The sequence below is a fragment of the Coptis chinensis genome, unplaced genomic scaffold (genome assembly GCF_015680905.1).
Source record: "Coptis chinensis isolate HL-2020 unplaced genomic scaffold, ASM1568090v1 utg1828_pilon_pilon, whole genome shotgun sequence".
Taxonomy (NCBI): Eukaryota; Viridiplantae; Streptophyta; class Magnoliopsida; order Ranunculales; family Ranunculaceae; genus Coptis; species Coptis chinensis.
Window position 1 is genome coordinate 225,627 of NW_028238117.1, and position 22,177 is coordinate 247,803.

Sequence of the window (22,177 nt, forward strand, 5' to 3'; positions counted from 1 at the left end):
ATTAGGATATATCGGAGGGGCCAAAAAAAGATATATATCGGATATATCGATATGTCGGAGAGATAAATCGTTTTTGTCTATTTTGGTGATAAAATTAAAAAAAAAAGAAAAATCGGAATATATCGGAAATATCGCCGATATATAACGATATATATATATCGGTCAACATTCGGTTAAAAGTCAAACTGTCCAACCAAGTCAAACGATATATATCGAATATATCGGAATATGTCGAAATATATCCGATATATATCTTTATATCGGTTTTACCGATATATATCGCAAAATTTCGGAAATCGGATGGCTGAAAAAGCGATATATATCGGCGATTTTTAAAAATCGACCGATATTTTCGGCCTTGATTGTCACAACCAGGAACATTTTTGTGGCATTTGGTGTGATGACAAGCACGGTCAGAGCGGTGCAGCTGTTAATGACTGCAATGAGAATGATGATTGTGTTTGTACTTATTTATGTTAATTTGCAACTAATCGTCATTATGTATTTGAATTCCAAAGACTCGAAATAGTCACAAGAAACAAATAAAATTGTGATGTTGTTTTTCTTTCCAAGCATTTCAAGTTCAAACTAATGAAACTTGATAAATTAGAGAGATTGATTTGCAACAAGAGATTGACGTTTTCAAGACACAATAGAAGAGAGAGAATAACACTACCAACATAACATAAGTAATTAAATATTTTGTTCCATCCGAAAGTTTAAGAGTAGAATGTGTTAAACAAGTATGATAATAAGAAAACAAATATAATGATGAACATACATGATTGGTAGCACCAGAGTCAATGATCCATATGGATTTTGAAAAACACGAGAGAGAAATACCTGTCAGGTTTGCTTGTGAAGTGGTGCTACCTGAAACAAATAAACTGAGAAGTTGGTTATATTGTTTTGTGGAGAAAACAGGAGAATTGGAATCCATAGCAACCGAATTGGCTTGAGCAGGCTTGGGGGGATAACCGTGCAGTTTGTAACATGTACCAATATGATGTCCAACTCGGTTAGAGTGATTGCAAAATAGATGAGCGCGGGCGCGCTGCGGAGGTTTAGACGGGCCTGATTTCGAAGAAGAAGCCCAATTGGGCTTTTGAAAGTGGGAACTCAGGGCCGTAGTGTCTGGAGCAGAAGGAAGAGAGAGTGCATGAATCTCTTGTTGCTTCTCTTCCTGTCGGATTAAATAATAAATTTTGTACATACGAGGAAAATGATCCATTGAGAAAATTTGACTCGAATGGATTGAAAACGAGCATCTAGGCCTTGCATGAATTTCATAAAACGACCGTCTTCAATCTCTTTGGCAAAAATAGATGCATGACCACAACTACAAGCATACATAGTAGACAAAGAATTTAATTTATCCCATAAAGATTTAAGCAAAGCGAAGTAAACAGATACCAGACGATTGTCTTGTTTGAGAAGAGTGACGAGAATCTTTTAGTTGAAAGACTTTGGGTGCATTATTAGTTTGTGAAAAATGGTCACTTAGATTTTTTCAGATTTCGGATGCAGAGTCGGCATAGAAGATGCTTCCACAGATATCTAGAGTAACAGAATTGAGAATCCATGAAGCAACGAGGACATCACATCGCGACCACTTGAATTTTTCTTTGGGAGTAATGGGAGGTGTGACAGAGCCATCGACAAAACCAAACTTATTCTTTGCTTGAAGGGCTCTAAAGATAGACCGTAACCAAGTCGGATAATTGTCACCGGATAACAGATGAGAGACGAGAATAGTCGTAGGACTATCTGAGTGGTGTACAAAGAAAGAATCATCAGAACCTGGAAGAGAGTCATTATTAGCGTTTGAGGCATTGGCCGTGGAGAATTGAGAGGAGACGGAAGCTTATAGCGGTTAGAGTTAGGGTTTGGATCGAAATTAGGCTGATACCATAATAAATTAGAGAGAGATTGATTTGAGAGAATATTTACTTGATATATTTCTAGGTTTTATACAATGGTTTATATAGAGATTAAAAGTTTCTAAGATTAATATCAATCCTTACTATACACGTGAACAGAAAAATAGAAACAAATAACAAAATATTTGTACATCTCGTATATCAAGTAGGCGCGCTCTGACTCTGACAAGCACAAAGCTATTTCTAATAAAACTCTAAAATGTAATAAATTTTTGAAGAATTTTCTTATTAAAGTAAATCTGTACGTAACTTTAAAATATTATTATGATTATTGGAGTTTGAACACCAACTTGGCATTGCCTTCCATATGGTCATTGTTTGATGTATGTCAGTTCATTGGTTTCAAAGAATCCTAAGATGTATTCGATCTATTGTAATCCATAAATCACGTTACGTGTTACCCAGAAGGAAATTTTAATGAATTGAGAATGTAGGTTAACTAATACATTAAGAAGAAGAGACTAACGCATTCCGCATTAATGTTCAATTCCGTGACTAATACAGAAGTGACATCCTTCGAATTAAAGGGAAAAGGGTTGTTGTGTTTTTGGATTATGGAACCTTCTCTCCAATTGTAGATGTCCTTAGTCGGGATTTAATATGTGATTTTGCATGCACGTTATAACAAATTCTTTTTATTACTTTTACTAATGGAAAATGTGAATTGTACACACGTTCGCAGTTTGTGAAGTTGCACGATATTTCCCAACAACTATAATTAGTAGAAGCCTAGAAGGTCTAGAGACAAGTTACAATACTTCCTAGAAGGAAAGACAATTCAGCGATTAGCTGAAGAGAGGGGTTCTAGGGACATTAAAATAACACGTAAACAAACTCAAAACGATTAGGAAGTGTTCTCATCCGGACTCCCTTAACAAAATAAGTTGGGACTTACTAAAATTTAGGTGAGCACTCCCACTTTTCTCTCGGTTTTCAATTCTTACTCTTTTTATTTTCTCTCTCCTCTAATCATTAACTACTCCTACATTCTTCATGTATACCAATATACCACTTTTAACTATTTTCTCACACTTTACAAACAATCTCACCCTCTTCATTTTTTTTAAAACTTAATAATTTCTCTTTATTTACCCTATTCTGTTCTCCACCTAATCAATAATCTTGTTTTTGCTGAGAATTATATTGAGTATTATTTACGAGAATAGACGTGGATTCTGAACAATTGAATTTGGAAAAACAATCTGAGGATTTGTTTTTCATGCCTCAAGTAAAAGATGATTGTAAACCGAAAATTGACCAAGAGTTTCAGTGTCTAGATGAAGTTTATGGATTTTACAATAATTATGCAAAGAAGGCTGACTTCAGTATACGGAGTAATTCTACTAAAAAGAACAAAGAAAGCAAAACCACCCGGAAAAAGTATTGTTGCTTCAAAGAAGGTAAACCCAACCAAAAAGATGTGGGAGAAAAGAAAAGGCGTCGTGGGATAGTACGTGAAGGTTGCAAAGCAAAGTTGTCAGTTGTAAAAAGCAAATTGGGATCGAATTACAAAGTCAGCCAATTTATCGAAGGTCACAGTCCCCATAAGGTACATTTATTGAGATCTCATCGTGGCGTATCTGATGCAAAAAAATCATTATCTCAACTTCTTTCATCAGCCAATATACCTATAAACCAGCAAATTAGCATTCTTTCAATGGAAGCACCTATAAACCAGCAAATTAGCATTCTTTCAATGGAAGCGGGTGGAATACAAAATATTGGTTGTACAGAAAAAGACATTAGAAACCTTGTTAGAGATTTGAAGAAATCGGTAGATGGGCATGATGCGGAGTTATTAATGGAGTACTTTATATCTGAGAAAGAAAAAAATTCATTATTTGCTTTCAGAATAGAAACAGATGATGAAAATAGATTGACCCACTGTTTTTGGGCTGATGTAACATTGATAAGGGCATATAAGCTTTTTGGTGATGTGGCTGTGTTTGATACTACCTACAAGACCAATAAATATGAAATGATCTTTGCACCATTCACAGGGGTAAATAACCATGGTCAGACTGTAATATTGGTTGTGCATTCTTGAGTGACGAGACAACAAGTTCATTTGCTTGGGTATTTGAAAGCTGGAAGGAAATAATGTCAGTTGGTCCACCGAAAATGATTATCACCGATCAAGACCCTGCAATGTCAAAGGCTATTGCTCACGTTCTGCCGGATACATATCATAGATACTGCATTTGGCACATTCTTAGCAAGTTTTCTGAAAAATTGGATGTAATCATTTATAGAGATCACTTTATTGAGTTTCAAATTAAGATGTATTTGGGATTCAGAAACCGTGAAAGAGTTTGAGGTAGGTTGGGGAGAGATATTACAAAAAAGTAAGTTAAAAGATAATGCTTGGTTAGCTGTGTTGTATGATATTCGTTCAAAATGGGTTCCTTCATTTGTGAAACATATTTTCTCAGCTGGTATGTCAAGTAGTCAAAAGAGCAAAAAGTGGGCATGCATTTTTCAAGAGATATATCTCCAAAGACAATTCGTTAAATGAATTTGTGACTCGGTTTAATCGGGCACTTGAATACCAACATCACAAAGAACTGGAAGCTGACCACGTTGATTACAATGAACGTCCGGTGATGAAGACACCGATCTCCATGGAGAAGTAGATGTCTAAAATATATATCATGTCTATTTTTCTTCGATTTCAGATTGAGTTATGGTAGAGTTTGGAGTACTTGATTGAAACCTCAATAGATAATGAAGAGCAGATTGTTTACATGGTGAAAAAGGGCAAGTGCAATAAATTCTAGAGCTCGTAAGGTTGTTTATGAGAAGGCCTTAAATTTTGCAAGTTGTAGCGGTAAGAAATTTGAATTTGAAGGAATTCCTTGCAGACACATTTTGGCTTATTTGAGAGCCAGTCAAATTGTTTATTTGCCAGACTTATATATACTGAGCAGATGGAGAAAAGATGCAAAATTGGAAAAAATTATAGAAGATGGCGAGAAAATTGTGAAAGAAAATAGCAACAATATTATGCTATTGCGGCATAGAAAATTATATCAGCTTACTTCAAGGGTAAGCGATGATGTTGTAGCTTATGAAGAGACAAGTGAAATTTACGAGCAACATATGAAATTACTTCACAAAAATATTAAGGAAGTGACCTCTAATAGAGGGGCTAGAGTAGCTCCAAAGGAAAAAATATCTCAGCAGTGGACTTTGAATGAACCAAATATGGTTAGGGCCAAGGGATGTGGGAAACATAGATTACAAAAGGGGAAAGAGAAAGCAATAGCTTCTGCTAGGCGTTGTAATGGATGTGGACTCAGTGGACAATCACATGACAAAAGAAATTGTCCTATGTTAATAGGTAATGTTCAATTATTTAATTCATGTGTTTTTTTTTTTTTTTTTTTGTTATACTGATATATACTGGTGGAAATTATAGGTTCAACCGATGGTGGTAACTCGGCAAATGACAAGTGAGGATGGAATTGGAGATGAAGTTGTTTTTTAAAGGAGCATGCGTGTCAGACTATGCATGTGTTATGAAGTGTTAAACTGAAATTGTGAGAAATGGAGCTGGTAATAGTAGTGAAGTTAGAGAAATAAAGTTGGTTGGAGTGTAGGACCCTAGGAGAAGTACATTGAGAATTTGGGTTGGTATAAAGTGAGAGATTGCGTGCTATGTTATTTTTCTACTATGAATTTCTTGTGAATGTTATTGCTTTTAGTAGTAACGAACTGATTCCAATGCATTTGTACATTGTTTTTGGTTTATTAGTTTGTGTAATTAATTAATTTAGTCAACACTCTAGCAAGGAGAGAGAGAGGAAGAGAATATGACTATATGAGTGAATTAGTATTCACTATAGAAAAAGGTAACCACATGCTAAGAGAGAAACAAATAGGAGTCTTTGTTATGTTTAAGAGGAAATAATTGCTGCAGGGAGAATATACTAAAGAGAGAGAATGTAAGAGTAGTTAATGATTAGAGGAAAGAGAATTGAAACAGAGCGAAAAGTGGGAGTGGTCAGGTGAATTTTAATAGGTCATTAGGTCCTGACTTATTTTGTTAAGGGAGTCCGGATGAGTGCAATACTTTCTTTATGATATCCCAACTATTCTAAACATTGTTATAAATAATCACAAAATTTTAAATTTGCCAAATATAACGTAAAAATTTGTGAAAATGAACTGCTCACAATTAGTCAAATTTCTTAATTTGTTGACTACATCCGATAGGATTACACGTTTCGGTTTTGAATAATTTTTTGTGACAATATTTATACTAGTTGGAAGATCATGTGTACAAAAAATTAACCAAATCTAGAACTTAAAAATACTGTAATAATCATGAGTTTGCGTTCGTGTTATTTTAATATATGTCCCTAAAACCCTTCCCCTAAATAGTTTCATATATATTGCACTAAATTGTATATGGAATGGATCTGTTTGCTCACTTTGCTGATTGCTGAAACCTGCCATTCGGAATTTTGGATAGATGGTACGTTTTACTGTGTCAGTTCATTGCATATAGCCATATACGCTAACAACAAGAATTCATATATATTTCAGTTCACTCTTCACTGCATATATAAGCTAACCTGAATTCATATAATATACGGACCATATAATATATGAGTTCCATTGAGTCCACACAGTCTTTTTACAATAGCAATAGTGGAAATTGTCATTCCGTTGATTCAAATAACTTTTGTCCTCCTACATTACAACAGAGGGCACAAAATTAAGCCTATCTAACTACGACGTCTATCATAATATATATCCGTAGGACATCTACAGATCTGACTACAGTGATGTACGTCTGGTTATACAAACCAGCTCGATCACCTTCCAAGCCTCTCTCTCCTGATCTTCAGACCCATGTACCTATAAACAAATTAACAAGTCAGTTTATATACAAAGTGAAACTTGTTATATACTCCAAATATATATATATATATATATATATATATATATAACTTGCCTGCCCAGCATCATGACAGTAGCTTGAGGATTGGTGCCAGGGGTTTCGCTAAAAACTGACCCATCGACAACGCGGAGCCTATCCAAACCTAGAACTCGATAGTTTCGATCAACCACTTTGTCTACATGACACCCTCCATGGTAGTGCCAAATAGTAATAACGGTATCCTTGCAAAACTGCTTCAAGGACTTGGTGTCATTCATGTGCTTTGGTATCAGATTCACATTCGCCTTCACGCTCATGTTCAATATCATGTCCATTGTCAACTTGTCATCATTTGTGAGCTTTGCAAAGTATTTTGTGCGCACAATCTTCTCAACCAAGCGAATCCCATCGACACATCGTTTCAAATCGTAAGGATGGGTGAAGTAGTTGAATGTGACGATGGGATTGTCACTGATTTTGGTGCTGTTTAATCTCAGCTCACCAGTTGATAGCGGCCCAGCTATCTTCTCCAGAATAAAACCACCCTTGAATACTTCATGCGGTAAGTCTGGTTTCCTTTTCCTGTAGGCTTGTATGGCTTCTTCTGACCGTTGCTTTGGAGGGATCGTTGAAAGCTGCCCAATCTGATCATTTTGCAAAAACACATCAATTAGTTTTTTAAATTAAAACCAAATGTTCCACAGACAGACATAACAAGTAACGAACTACTGACCTCTGCGGACATAATTCCGTGATGGCGGTGAATGCTGTCTGACGATTGGCTAAAACCACTACTAGCTTCAATGAAAACACCTGATTTTGTGATCCCCACTGTCCTTATAAGATCCCCACTGTCCTTGGAATGAAGATAGAGTTTAAGGGATTGTCAGCTAGGCCTTTTCCCACATTTCTGTTGTCTAGGACCACTGGTATGTTCATTTTCCTTAAATCTTAAACTTAAGGCTGATTGGCTCCAGATGACAGTATAATTTCACTCTCTTCGTCCCTTGAGAGAAACGCCATATGCCGCTCTCCGTTTTCATCACTGAACTTTACTTCAGCAGCCCTATTAGGCGCCTTCACCCCGTCTGCGCCAAGACAAAGTTTTGTTAATTGTACTAACTTATATTTGTGTAAAAATAATAAAATTCGTCTTATTTTGTTATTTTACCTCGGCTATCAAAAAGGATTTGCTCTACGTTGGCGTGTATGAACACGTGCAGATTATTCGGATTAGCCGAAGCTAGCAGTATGACGGGTGCCGTGTTCATCAAAGATGGTGCCTCCAACTTTTGTTCCGTACTTGTGCTCATAAGAATATCCGTTGTCTGGCAAAATGCCAACTTCAACAAGTCCCTTCCTGACGGCTTCTTGCCATGGGGCAATTTTTGTCTGTTTCACGATCTGCTCTTCAACCCAGGGGTAGGATTGGTTGACGAGTTCAGCATCCCAGCCAGCCTTTTCAATGAAGCTGCAATTTCATCATAAAACTAAGAGTCAATAGAAGTTAAATAGAATGAAGAATTGAAGATCGTGATCCATACCTTGGGTCTGCCCTGGTGTAGAAACCGCCATTGATGGCAGAACCTCCACCCAAGACCTTGGCCCTTGCATTTATCACACCATCTTTTGATATAAATGATTGGGAAGCAGAATGTGGGGATGTATCAGCAAGGGACATATGGAAGTTCTCCAGTCTCGAGATATTTGGGTTGTTGAAAGGCACACCCCCTCTCTCAAGTAGCAGAACAGTGAAATTCTTAGATAGAGTCGCTGCTAACGGACACCCAGTTGTTCCACCTCCGATGATTATGTAATCATAACGGTTCAAAAGAACGAGATTGCCAACGATTCTTGTCGGTTTGTACTGACTAGCAGGTTTAATATTTGGGAAATGCCTCCCATTATCAGAAGATGAACAAGAAAACTCTACGCTAGAGAGGATGATGAGAAAAGAAATAATGAGAAGAAAAGAGGAAGCCATGGGATTGGAGTTGAGACAAGAAGAGAGATATGGTTTCTTCAGTCTCCAACAAATGAACTCTTATTTATACTGACACATGATCAGCAGGAGTGGGAATCAATGAGTTGTAAAGGTTTTAAGGTTTCATCAACTCATTAATTACGTACGGTTGGAGTAGGATGTAGACATCCATTGAACTTTTTAACTAGCCCAACTAAGAGGCAAGGACCAAAATATCACCTATATTTCTAAAATATATCTCGGTCTTTGAGCCCGATATTCATATATTGTGATATATCATATGGATATATTGACACATTTGTATCCGATATATACGATATATATATACGATGATTTTATTGACTTGGACCAATCTTTGACCAATTTTTATTAATATGTCAATGATATTTTTGATATAATCAGTGACATTTTTTTATATTTTTTTCTGATATATTGACATATAAAATAAAATTTTGACCGATCAACAGAAAAATATATATACACCAATATATCTATATATATATTTTTTGGGGGTTCGATATATCACCCGATATCGAAATATTTGGCCTTGGTTTTTAGTGCTCTGATATATATATGGTCCCCTCCTCCAGGCTTGCTACTGGTGATCAAAATCTATCCGCTCATGTCTGATACATTGGGTCGTATTTTTTGGCTCACAGTAAAGAGTTTAATTGCATCACAAGCAGTGTTCACGATTCCAAACGGAATGTCAAAATTCCATTGAATATTTTGGTTTTTCAAAAAAATGAAAAAAAACAACATATTTGAAATTAGTCAAAATCAAAATATGACATGGGTCGAAATATTGTAAATTTCGGTTTTCCAAAATTCCAATAATTCCAAAATCCCAAACTATGATCACAAGTGAAAAAATGTTACAACAATTTTGCATGTGGACTTTGATGTCTAGCTTAGCCAAATGCTCCAGTTTGATGTTAAAGTTATTAGCCCATTACATACAGTGTTTTTGCTAGGTAAGCTCGTTCGATTGTATTAAAAGGAAAAAAAAAAACAAAAAAAATGGTACGGTGTGAGTGAATTGTGATATGTTCACATCTCATTTGGAATCAGCACTAGGTCTTTACAAATATTCAAAAAAGTACAAAGTACTATCTAAATCTATAGTAGGTACTAGCAGGATGCTTCAATTCCTTCTTGTAATCAGTGTTCGTGATTCCGAACGAAACGTTGGAATTCCGTCTAATATTTCAGTTTTTCAAAAAACTGGAATTTTAAATATATAGTCGAAATATTGATGATTCCGAAATCAATCAAAATTCCAAATATAATAGGAGTCGAAATTTGATGAATTTCGGTTTTTGAATTTGTAGGAATTCCAAAAATTCCAAAATCCGGAACTATCCTTGTAATCCATAAATTGAAGGTCTGTCAAGATATGTTCTTGCTATGTTGTATGCAAGTATGAGTGTATGACTCTCTTTCTAGCAGCAGCAGAGAAGTTTGCTTCTCTCCAAGGTCCTATTACATACAGAGGTGTGAACCCATAACCCATTGTGACCAAGGTCCTAGTTACTCCTTCCAATGGTGTCAACCGTTGTCTCTACCATATGTCCATATGCGACTTTCGCGGTTCCACCCACTACCATAGACTTTTTCCTACTGATGACCATTTAGGCAAGATTTAAATCCAAAACTAGGGAAATATCAAACAGGGATAGCTAAAGTTCAAAAGAAAAAGAAAGTAAATTCTATTATTATTAATTACAGATAGAAATGCTAAAGCCAATTTAGCTACATAACCACATAAGTGGTGCACCATTCATATCAGTGCGCGGTAGTTGGGCATTTGGGGTATATTCAGTTTGAACTTCTAAGTCAGGCACGTGGTCTTTGGTCTTGTTTCCCGACATAGTTAAATTGATGTTTAAGACCTATTCTTTTTCTAGGCAAAGTTAGTAGAATTTCTTTTACCAGAACATAAGAAAAAGGTCTCACACTCGCACGAATCATCTCGTCCACTTCCTCGTCAGTCAATTTCTTTCCACGTTCGGGGAGAGTGTCTCTCATACTAAGCAAACAAGCAAAGTAATGACGTAGTAAAAATTTATTGACCCTTTAAGCAAACAAACAAGCAAGAGTCCAAGGCCTCTAATCAACCAAGCAACCAAGTATCAGGCAAGTAACAAAGTATTAGACAAGTAAAGATTTATTGACCCGGTAAGAGCATTCCCAATACAAGTCATTATTTTTCTTCTCTTTTCACCTCTATGTAGGTAGTATTTCTCCTCTTTTTTCTGTTTTGGTGAAAAGTAAGGTGAAGTTGTCCAATGCAAAGGTGAATATTAATCTACGACGAGTAAAAATCGAAAAAACACTCTGGACAGAATGAAACATCCCATTTGAAATTTTAAAAAAAACCGAAAAAAATCAAAAAATCATGCGAGACGAAATATTTCATTCCGTCCGAAAAAAAACACACGAGATGGAATCCAACATCCCGTCCGAAGTTCACAACTCAACCATTATCTCGATTCAAAGTTTCACCTTCATTTTGACGTGGGAAAATAATCACCTTAATATTCACAGGCAAATGTTTTGAACCATTTGAAAGTGAATAAAGCCACAACCCCACCATAATGACTTGCATGCTCTAAACAAACAAACAACCACGAGTCCAAGGCCATGTGAACGTAGATCAATTAGCAAACAAGTATTTTAAGAGTAACAAATGTTTTCCACTATGGTATTGATGATGCCATAATCGTGAGACATACGTTCTATATGTTTCTCCACACAAATCTAATCTAATTAATAAGTAAACAAATTAATGTTGGTGAAATGATGAGGTGTCAAAACAAAATATCTGCCGACATATATTTTGGCATATTGCAAAAGGGAAATTTAGGGTTTCTCTGTGTTTTGCAACAATGAAAGTAAGTTCCCAATCCTCAAATTATGATTATTTAATAATAATTATTACTATAATAATAATAATAATGTATTTGTTTGATAGATTGCAGTAGAAGGATGTATGCATGGTGATTTAGACAATGTTTATGCAACACTTTTACACTTGGAAAAAGTTGACAACACTAAAATTGATCTTCTCATCTGTTGTGGAGACTTTCAGGTGTTTTTTTTTTGTGCTACACGAATCTCGAGGATTTATTCATTGGCTAATAGTAATAAAGTGTATTTTTTTATAGGCTGTTAGGAATGCAGGTGATTTGGAGAGCTTGAATGTTAAGCCCAAGTATAGGAGTATGAATTCTTTTTGGAAATACTATTCTGGTCAAGAAATTGTGCCATTCCCCACTATTTTTATTGGTGGGAATCATGAAGCTTCTAATTACTTGTGGGAATTGTGAGTTATATAATCCAGTTTACAGTTTGTTTCTGATGCCTCATTGCCGTGTTTAATGATCTTTTGGCTGTTGGTTGGGATTGATAGGTACTATGGTGGCTGGGCAGCACCTAATATCTATTTCTTGGGTTTTGCTGGAGTTGTAAAGTTTGGAAGCGTACGTATTGGTGGTCTGTCTGGAATCTACAATGCACGTCATTACCATCAGGGTGATATATCTTTTTAGTCCCTAATTTATAGTTTACTTGACTCTAATAAATGCTGCTCCTTTATTTTTTTTGAATTGAGCTAACCTGCTGAGAGGATATAGAGAACAAATATATATTGTGATGTGGAATGTGAGCCCAAAGAGTTAATAAATCCTCAATTCCTTGAAAGGGGATCTTTTTCCCTCCACATATGCCCTAAGGGATGCCCAACGGACCATCTTGATGGATGTTGGCCTCTAGACAAAATATGCTAGTCAGTGACCACAAATTTCATATCTTGTTGCATGACATAACATTTTTCATAGTTTTGTTGTTGGATTTACACATAGTTCCACAACTATTTCCACAATTATACCTTTCCAAGTGATCATAGATTTCCATTCATTCACATTGTACTCCTTTTCGGTCAAAATAAAAGTGACAAAGATGCTGAAAGTATGTCTTAACAGATCATCCAGCATATTCTCATTTAAACTGTTAATCTGATTTACTGTAGTTCTTATGTGTGATTTGAAATTAACGAGGATATCAAAGCATATTTGGTTTTTCTTGAACAGGACACTATGAGAGGCCTCCTTACAACGAGAATGATATTCGGTCTGTGTACCATGTTCGCGAGTATGACGTCCATAAGCTTATGCAACTTCAGGAACCAATTGATATCTTCCTTTCACATGATTGGCCCATTGGTATCACGGACTATGGAAATTGGAGGGAACTTGTTCGTTTCAAACCCTATTTTGAGAAGGAGGTAACTGCACTTGTATTCAGATCACTCTCAGGCTTGTACATTGTCAAACATGTAAAATTATTAAAAAAAAGAAGAAGGATTTCAAATCATTGTTTGTTTTCACATATAACTTTTATAGTTACTGTAGATATTCAAGTTGAGGTTCTACTTCTGCTTCCGGCTCATCCTATCCTATATTCTAATTTACTTGGTTCAGATTCAGGGAAAAACTCTTGGAAGTAAGGCTGCAGCAGATCTGCTATACAAATTAAAACCACCTTACTGGTTCTCTGCTCATCTTCACTGCAAATTTGCAGCTACTGTTCAACATGGAGAGGGTGGTCCAGTCACGAAATTTCTTGCACTTGACAAATGCCTTCCTGGGCGCAGATTTTTGCAGGTATCCTTACTTTTTGGTAGTTAGCAACAACACTGTTTGCTGTCTAGTTGGGAAGTACTTTCTGTTAAATTTGTTGCCACTTGTTTGCTGTCTAGATTGTTGAAATTGAATCAGAACCAGGACCTTATGAGATCCATTATGATGAAGAGTGGCTGGCGATAACGCGGAAACTGAATTCTATTTTGCCTGTAACCAGAAGACCAGCATATTTTGGGTATGTGCTTCCGTTAAGCTGTCTCATATGAATATTTCATATTGATTCTCGGTTAATAGTCTTCTAATTGAATTTTATATGTTGGCGCTTAAGCTTTAATTAAAGAAACTTTATACTTGCATTACAGGGGTGTGCAATTTGACGTGACAGACCGTCAGTGGATCAGAAGTAAGCTAAAAGAAAGAGGAACCAAACCTTTTAATTTTGTGCCAACAGTGCCATCCTACAGCCCTACTCAATCAATCACCAATCGTTCCTCTTTAGGTAATGTTATTACTGATTAGAATATTTCTTCATTTTTATGCACATACCATGTTGACATTATGTAAAGATTCAAGGTTAGTCGTCTCATAATGAAGATGTGATTGTCCTGAAATTTTTAAAACAAAGGTAGCCATCCCCACCCACACCACAAATCTAAAATGTCATTTCTACACGTTCAGGATTGAACCTTATAAAGTTTTGTGTTTTATTTATTTTATTTATTTATTTGGGGCAAGTTCTCAGTAGTCTATCTGACCATGCCACAATTAGCTTAGATATCAAGGCAGAAGGTTTGTCACAAAGAAAATAAATCAAACATCATCTGCCAGTTTCCTGTTGCCATGTCTTCACTCATGCTGGAGCAGTACACATCTGTTTTATCACTTTATGCATCAGATATCTTTTTAGGAAGTTTGTGCATTATTTTTGTATATGTGATTTTGAAGCACGTTGCAAGAACATACTGAAGTTGAATATTAACTCTGTCCCTCTAAATTTATTGATAAGCATGAAAATGTATCTTTGAAGGAGTGAAATTTTGAGTATGGAAAGGTATCACGGGCCTTCAAAGAAACTCATAGGCATTAAAAAAGTCGAAATAGTTATGTCTAGACTAGGTACATGACCTGAAGAGCTGAGTCATAGTTATATGTCAAATATTAGTTAAGAAGCTGCAGAATCTCAAGGTGTATTTTTATTGTTTTTGTTGTTATTGTTATTGCCAGATGAATCTCAAGGTTCGGAAGTCATTGTGGATTTGTAGTGTAATATTTTTTCTAATTTGGAATGATGTTATGTTTTATAGTACCTTAAAGACAAACGTGTTACAACAATTTTGCTAACAATTCCGGAAATTTGTTGGTCTTTTGAGCAGGACACTCTAGGAATCCCCAAACAGAGTCTTTCTTGCAGTTCTTAGAACTCCCGTATCTTCTTGATAGCTCACTAGTATCAAGAGAAATGACACAAAATCCCATGTCATCAATCCATAGAGGTATGTGTCATTCTTTCTCGTATCTCAATGATTCAAGGATGGTAACCGTTTTTCAATTTTGCCAGATGGAATAGTTTCAATTTAACTTGATGATTGGAAAATTTTGAAACTGCAAATGATCGACTTGTCAATAAAGATGTAAACTTGTATTGGGTTCCTTTTTGTGGTTTTCATGTAAGAAGAAGGGAAATGTTAATGCATAGTAATTTGCGGAAGGCGCACTACAAACAATGTAAGTAAGGCACATGAACAATCACTGAAATTTCATCCACAGCCGGAGATGACATATGACAATGGCACATGAGGCATTTTAAAAAGGATGACATGCAGAAGTTTGTCTTCACAAATTGAAATTATTTAGGAGAGTATCATAATCATATGAGATTACTAGTAATTAGATGGACTATCAAAATTCTGCAACTTATGAAAATCTTGGACATGCACATGTGGGCCATTATCCATGCCCAACATGCAAAACTGTGTTAGTTGAGTGATGGTGGTTTTATTGAGAATTGGGGATGTGGTGGTGAATGATAGTTTAATAATCACATTCTGTTTTTTCAAATGAAACTTTTCATAGGCTTTATCTTTCTATTATGTTATATTGATTGTTTCTCCTATAAAGTGGTAACAGAGACGTGTGAAGAGGCACTTGACGACGATGTTAATGGTGTTACCACTGATGATGTGGATGAAATTGAACTTGGAGATGCTGGATTCCAATGAAATGACAAGTGTTTAGTATAATTTGGTAATGTTTTGCCACGATTTTAATGAAGATTGATTTTCAATGGTAGTTTAGTATAATTTGTGGAATGTTTTATCCCAACAAGATTTTGTTAGACTGGATTTTGTTTTCGCAAGAATGTTATGTACTATTGTTATTTTCAAAGCTTTCAAAGTCCATGGTAAATGTAAAACACCACACTTAAACCCTTGTATTGACTCATTTAATACAGGTATAGATACGTTGATTCAAGTTGGAGAAAAGGACATAAGCTTTGATCCCAACAAGATTTTGTTTGTAACAGACATTGATAACTTTCCCACTGGCAAGAATGTTGCATGCAAGTACTGAGGTGATCGTTCTATACATAATTGAGAAAAAGATATGTAGATCAATGTTGAAGGATCTAAAGAATTTTGTTTTGTGTGTGTGTGAGGAGCCTAACAGGAGATCTGATCATCCATATCTTCAGTCATTTCATCAAACTATTGTATTGTCCACAGGTTTTCCCATGCAATTTTTAGTTTAATACAGTGAACTATTTGGTCGGTTGAAGAGAGTCCTCACGTTTTCAGATTTATCTTTCCTCAAATCACAAAACAAATTGTTGTTGTCTTCTTCATAAATTTTTGTCCATGGCATGTTTAGATACATCTTTCTTCAAAATCACCTTCTGGCGCGTGCATCTCTAATTAAGTGTGCAACATAAGAAGCCTAACCGGAACTTGTTGCATCCGGATGTTTACAATGCAAAATCATATGAGAGTTGAGACTATGAGAGATTGTAATAATTATTCTCCATTTCACAATTTCAGCGACAGTGCCCACTCAGTACATAAGATGACAATTCATCTTTTCATTTCACGACATCACATAAGCCTCTAATTCATCTAAGCCTCTAATATCTCAACATTAGTTGTTCAGCTATGAGTGCTGGTTTTCGAAACTATTGTTCAGCAATTTTGTTGTGTGTGAATACGTGCTAAGATTTCTATGATTACTATCACTTGAAGAACAAAACATAAAAGTGTTTTAAGTAATGCTATTGAATCACAGCAGCTATTCTGTTTATTTATTTATTTATTTTTGTTGCTTATTTTGTTGGGATCAAATCTTGTATTTCCTTGTTTCGAGATCTTGATGCAAGCAAGACAGAAGCAAAATTGAACGAAGTAAAGAAATTGAGCATATACGGGGATGAAAATACCAAGACTCCAATTAGTACAAGCACAAAATGGTCCTTAAACCCTGTGAGGTGCATAATGTGTTGTAAGATTCTTCAACATAATTCCAATCAGACTTTAGTTGCTATTAAATACAAAATAGCTCTATGAAGATATTAGTTGGACTGGGAGCTGAGTAGCAGACACTCGTCTCAATTGCTCAAACTGGTGCACTCACTTTTCCTTGTTGAAGTAGCAACATAAATGTTGTTGTTTGACATATAAAATTTCTACACTCAAGATATTCCCTATGGTTTGTGAATTGCCTTGCCTCAATGTTCCAATAATAGCTGCAGGGTTGTTGAATTTGGTGCAACACTGGTTATTCTCGTCCCTTGCTGTACTCCTGCGGAGCATTTTTTCTTTACTGTCACATCTTAGTTGAAGTGAAGACCCTGTGCCTGGATTCATCATTTTTTGCACTCTCCTTCCAGGATCTCAATACAGTTCACACCATGTAGAACTAAGCTGATAAATGTTACTCCTTTTCGTCTTTTGTGTAAAACGCTAACATAGAACCTGAGACAAAATAAATCACCTTACAATTCTAATTCCGGCACATATACCAGGTAATTGGCCTGTAGCAGAAACCTTCGCCAGACCTTCAGTTTGATTGCAGATATTTAGAGTTAGGAATGCACTATGATACCTTGTAAGCGGTCCTAGGCTTTCCTGTTTGAGATCGAGGAAGAGCTAATAGAGCTACTAGTCCACCGGCGAAGGCTACAACAGCTGCAACTGCAAAAGCTGGGGTGTTCCCGCCACCAAATAGCTGATCCAATGGGCCACTTCCCAAGGATACCACCATCTGACCTCAGAAACAAAGATGCATCAATTTAACAGGAAAAGAGACACTAGAACTTGCTTTACTGATTAAAGAATATGAAATGATCATTTCATCCTATAGTCATAACTCAAATATTCACTTGTGTTAAATAGCAGGTGACATACCTCGTACTAGATTATAACAGGGTAGTCCCAAGTAATAAATCCCACAACTCAAGTGATCATACATCAAGGAGTGTGAGAACGAAATCGTCCCAGTAATTAGACATTTATTTTTTCCCAGAAAAAGTTGACAATAATTTATAGGTAATATTTTCCAAATAACTGGTAAGATTTAATTGAAAAGAATAAAAAGTTGGCACTGAAGGCAACTGAGTTTGTCTAGTGTTTTCTAACCAACGGAAAAAATATGTTGGAGATGAACAAGGCCAGTTTACTACTTCTGCAATATTTCAAATACAAGCCTGATAAGCATACAAAGCAATAATAAAAAAGGTATGACCATTTCATACCTGTGGAATCACCATTGCTATATTGAGAATGCCCATCGACAAGCCTGCAAGTTCAACCCTCATTAGCACTTTTCAGAGAAATCAGTGAAGGGAGGAAAAGGGCCTCTACGAACCTTGGCCAAGCCCTAAAGATTCTGTACGAGAGGCAATCATAGCGTAAGGAACACTATAAGTAACCTGCAAGTAAATTTTTTGAAAAAATCAACTAAATGGTTAGGAAGTCCAAGAAACAGTCAGTGACCTAATCTCTACTTCACACAAAGGGATCAAGCCCCAGCATTGTGTGTTTAACCAAACCAGACAAACTTTTAGGGTAAAAACAGGCCTGGTCAGTCATTAATTATACATTATCACCTAGTCTATGGTCCAGTTCATTCATAAGTTTAATTTTCAAAAGGATCCATATACAAAAATCACTAGATTTATGAAGTTTTAATCTAACAGTTCCTGGACCAGATGGATATAGGATTAGCTTCTGCATATATGCTTAAAGACAACTTTGTTTATAATTTTGGTGGAAATGCAAGTAAGTTTTCTTATTTCTTTTTTTCAAAAGGAGCTTGTTTTTCCTAAGATAAAAGACAGAGCGACTTACTGCCAAAGGAGCACCGAGTATCGCAAAAGTAGTTAGGGAAGCAACTACAACACTCGTTGGGGGACGATATTTGCCAGAAAACTCAATGTTTTTCACTACAACAGATATGATTATCATTGCTACAAAACACAATGACATGACAATGTTGGAAACGCCCCAGACAAAACCTCCGCCCCACTTCTTGCAGAGTCTCTCCATCACCACTGACGTAAATCCTAGAACAACTGAATTCAACATCAAACCAAATGCACCCATTTGCACTCCTGACTGATAATTCTTCCCATCATTAGGCTTCCCCTTGTAAATTTCTCGGCCCATCCAATCAGTATCATAGAGAAGAAAAGGAAACCATCCAATCCATGTCAGTGCAGTAACAATTAGGATTGTCCATATTGGCCCTGAGAGGAACCTAAAAGTGCCAAACATTTCCCAAAGAAATGCTTCGCGGGCATACTGAGACTGCCCTGTCCTTTCATTCGTAGATGGTGGGAATGTGGACCTGGAACCTAGAGGAACTTCTTGGACTGCAGAAATGCTTATGTATGCAGTAATGACAATAAACACAACGTCAAGCAAGAAAGCTGACTTGAGATTCGCACAGTTAACACTGCAAGAAGAGGTAACCGTGAAGGGGAAAATGGTAAACCAGCCACTAAAGGATCCAGTTGCAAAACCGAGGATATTACCAACAGCCATGAACAATGAAAAATATGCATTTGCTATGCGAGTCCTTCTGTGATCATCCCCTGAAACAGAAAAATGTTGTTGGCTTTTACAAACCCGATCTTTTTACGGCATAGCATGTGCAAGTGATTTGCTAAAAGAGTGGGACTGAAGCATTCTTTTTCTTTCTTTCTCTTCACATTTTAGCATATATATTGCATCTTGATGCTTCCACAATGAGAAACACTAGAATAGTATCTTCTTTAATTTAATTTTCAGCATATGCTAGAATAGACAATATTATTTATTTAAAGATGAAGAGCAAGCTTTAGAGTACAGTTAACGGAATGCATTGCTCCCGCCATCTTATTAACTGTTGCTATGTCCCCTAGTGTTCAAAATGAAGCTTATATATATAGTAATGTTCTGAATCTCAATATTGCACAAAATCTAGGAGAAGTAGAAATCAGTTGTATAGCACTAGAAAATAGAATTCCATAAATAAATATCTATCACTAAAAACTTTGCCAATATTTACAATATTCTGAGCCATTTTATTGACTCTAAAATGTTATCAGACCCAGTGTCTTATGGAAGGTGTTTAGCTGATAAGACAGTCATCAGAGTGAGCTAGACCCTTAGTTTTCCTCTAACTTACATCAAAATACCCATCTCTCCTCATTGACAAGGACAGCTAATACCATTTCAGTTCAAGCTAAATTATATTCCAAAAGAATTGAAGCCTTGCCTAACACTGAAATGACAATCTCCTCAAGGCCTCAACCACAAGGCTAGTACTACATGACACTTGAACACACTCAACCACAAGGCTAGTACTACATGATACTTGAACATACAAACAGGGCATTATCATCTATCTATATATTCAGTTAGAAACTTCATTAATCTATCTAAACTCCATTATTTCCTTAGAAGGGCTTGAACAAAAAATAATTAAAATGAAAAGGACAAAAATCGAATTAAATTTCTTTCTCACCTGTAAGATCAGCAAGAAGAGCTCTACAAGGTCCTTGAGTCATATTATTAGCAACATCAAGCAACCAAAATCCTAAAACAAACACGCCAATAGCACGCGGCCGCCACCGGCCAACACCATCGCCAAGTAGTCTACCAATGTCAGCAGAATAACCAATTATCAAAACAGATAAAGCAATGGAAGCGGCACCGATAGCTATAAATGATCTACGACGACCAAACCGACTAGTGCACCGGTCACTCATGTGGCCAACCAAAGGTTGTACAAGTAAACCAGATATCGGGCCACATAACCAAATGAGACTTGAGTAAGCATGTGATATTCCAAGTTCTTGAACGTAAGGAGTGAGTAGAGACAGTTGTAAAGCCCAACCAAATTGTATCCCACATGCTATTGAAGATACTCTTAAAAGTTTTCTCAGGGGAACTTTTTTTGGAACTGGATGGTGAGTTGGGTTTGCATGTGTCCTGCTGACTCGGGGGTGTGAGTTTTGGATTTCAGGTATTGCCATTGACGTGTTGTTTTGAAGAAAATGAGTTGATGATGATGATGAAGAAGAAGAAGGTGGCAGTTTTTGTATAGAGTTGAAAAGGACGAAAATGCCACTAGTAGTAAAGGGTATTATTACTTTGCTTTGCATTGGGACTTGGGATATTTTCGGATAAAGTGGAAAGTTTGCATGGAAAAGCGTTACTTGTACTCTACAAGTGGCAACTTCTTGTTAAGAGTAAAGGCAAATTTGCTGCTGTGTCATTGTTGGATACCTTGCGTCTCAAAAATTTCAGTCACACACATTTGGTGGATTTGGATTGTTTGTGCGAACTTTAGAGCATCTCTAGGTTGGTGGAAGTATAAAAAAAAAAAAAAATTGAAGACTCTGGTCGCAAATATCTATTAATTCTAGATTCCATTAGCAAAAAACAACCCACGTGACATTATCACTATTTGCACCAACTTGGATCGTAAATTCCATTAAGAAAAACAACCCAGTTGGACATGTATGTACAATTCCAAAACAACCAATTCGAAAATAACCCATGGATATTAGAAATGGCGCGTGCGATGCATTTCATCATCGCGGTGGTGGTGCTCAAAGTCAAAAATGAAATTGGGGCGACATTCATTACCAATGTTCCTCCGTATCTGCATCCAAATTGCCAAATTTGCAAACAATCAGGTGATGCAACCGAATTTGAACCAACCTAGAGATGGAATTCCGAGAAATTTCAAAGTTTTTCTTCAAATTTCAAAAATTTGACAGGTTATACTTATCACAAAAAACCTCCTACAAAGGATGCCATTTTGGCTATCTGAAACCTGGCTTTGGTGTTGAATCATAGTGAATCTTAACAGCCAGAAATGGGATTTTTTTTTTTTTGGGTAAGTTAAATATATTAAAAAGATAAAAAAAGAAAAGAAAATACAAAAGAATTGATGAGTATTTGGACAATCCAATACTCAAATACAAGCTTTCTCTCAATAGTGGACATCCATACAGGTGGATTCCCCATTAGAACAACACTAGCAGAATCTAACAAACTTGCTAAACCCAATCATCCAAATATCGTCCTTGTGAAGATGATCCAGTCGAATGCTTGATTACCTCTCACTGTCTTGATCTTCCAGTGAACCAAGTTTTTCTGAAATGCTCTTCCAGCTTTTCCAGACTCTACCCAATTCTATAGCTTTGTCTATGCTTTTATATATAGCCATTGATATCGAAGCAACC

At 36.2% G+C, this 22,177-nt stretch overlaps 3 protein-coding genes and 1 pseudogene across 10 annotated transcripts; 2 read left to right on the forward strand and 2 right to left on the reverse strand.

Moving 5' to 3' along the window:
• The first annotated feature begins 3,159 nt into the window (after positions 1-3,159).
• LOC147473765 (protein FAR1-RELATED SEQUENCE 5-like) lies at positions 3,160-3,987 on the forward strand. Its single transcript, XM_086587106.1, has one exon. The coding sequence runs from the start codon at positions 3,160-3,162 to the stop codon at positions 3,985-3,987; it is 828 nt and encodes a 275-aa protein (XP_086443232.1).
• Positions 3,988-6,489: 2,502 nt separating this feature from the next.
• Positions 6,490-9,011, reverse strand: LOC147473766 (protein HOTHEAD-like; annotated as a pseudogene). Its single transcript, XR_015210301.1, has 5 exons — positions 8,370-9,011; positions 7,997-8,296; positions 7,559-7,913; positions 6,901-7,469; positions 6,490-6,803 (listed from the first exon to the last, which is right to left on the reverse strand). The product of XR_015210301.1 is annotated as a protein HOTHEAD-like (transcript).
• A 2,456-nt stretch (positions 9,012-11,467) lies between these two features.
• On the forward strand, positions 11,468-16,743 carry LOC147473767 (lariat debranching enzyme-like). Of its 7 annotated transcripts, none has more exons than XM_086587089.1 (11): positions 11,468-11,703; positions 11,784-11,900; positions 11,977-12,134; positions 12,222-12,343; positions 12,901-13,094; positions 13,291-13,473; positions 13,569-13,687; positions 13,815-13,951; positions 14,826-14,945; positions 15,571-15,696; positions 15,748-16,083. In XM_086587089.1, exons 1-10 carry the CDS (start codon positions 11,698-11,700, stop codon positions 15,669-15,671), a joined length of 1,257 nt encoding a protein of 418 aa, XP_086443215.1. In that variant the 5' UTR covers positions 11,468-11,697; the 3' UTR covers positions 15,672-15,696; positions 15,748-16,083. The 7 variants fall into 7 exon arrangements, 2 of the variants coding, with proteins under 2 accessions (XP_086443215.1, XP_086443216.1); XR_015210302.1 differs by adding an exon at positions 16,505-16,743 and having other exon boundaries at positions 11,516-11,703; positions 15,571-16,016; XR_015210305.1 differs by adding an exon at positions 16,505-16,743 and having other exon boundaries at positions 11,516-11,703; positions 15,580-16,016.
• Positions 16,744-16,864: 121 nt separating this feature from the next.
• SUT4 (sucrose transporter 4) lies at positions 16,865-21,058 on the reverse strand. The gene is made up of 6 exons (XM_086587085.1): positions 20,449-21,058; positions 18,789-19,534; positions 18,307-18,370; positions 18,194-18,237; positions 17,545-17,703; positions 16,865-17,414 (listed from the first exon to the last, which is right to left on the reverse strand). Exons 1-6 carry the CDS (start codon positions 20,957-20,959, stop codon positions 17,403-17,405), a joined length of 1,536 nt encoding a protein of 511 aa, XP_086443211.1. The 5' UTR covers positions 20,960-21,058; the 3' UTR covers positions 16,865-17,402.
• Positions 21,059-22,177: the final 1,119 nt, after the last annotated feature.

What these genes read in the sequence shown, in the direction of transcription:
- LOC147473765 (XM_086587106.1), top strand. Translation starts at nt 3,160, where the DNA reads ATGCCTCAAGTAAAAGATGATTGTAAACCGAAAATTGACCAAGAGTTT.
- LOC147473767 (XM_086587089.1), top strand. An exon ending in TCTGTTGTGGAGACTTTCAG is followed by an intron (nt 11,901 to 11,976) that starts GTGTTTTTTTTT and finishes ATTTTTTTATAG; the next exon opens with GCTGTTAGGAATGCAGGTGA. An exon ending in CTGGGCGCAGATTTTTGCAG is followed by an intron (nt 13,474 to 13,568) that starts GTATCCTTACTT and finishes TTTGCTGTCTAG; the next exon opens with ATTGTTGAAATTGAATCAGA.
- SUT4 (XM_086587085.1), bottom strand. Translation starts at nt 20,959, where the DNA reads ATGGCAATACCTGAAATCCAAAACTCACACCCCCGAGTCAGCAGGACA. An exon ending in TACTCGGTGCTCCTTTGGCA is followed by an intron (nt 18,371 to 18,788) that starts GTAAGTCGCTCT and finishes ATTTACTTGCAG; the next exon opens with GTTACTTATAGTGTTCCTTA. An exon ending in TAGCAATGGTGATTCCACAG is followed by an intron (nt 17,704 to 18,193) that starts GTATGAAATGGT and finishes TTCTGAGGTCAG; the next exon opens with ATGGTGGTATCCTTGGGAAG.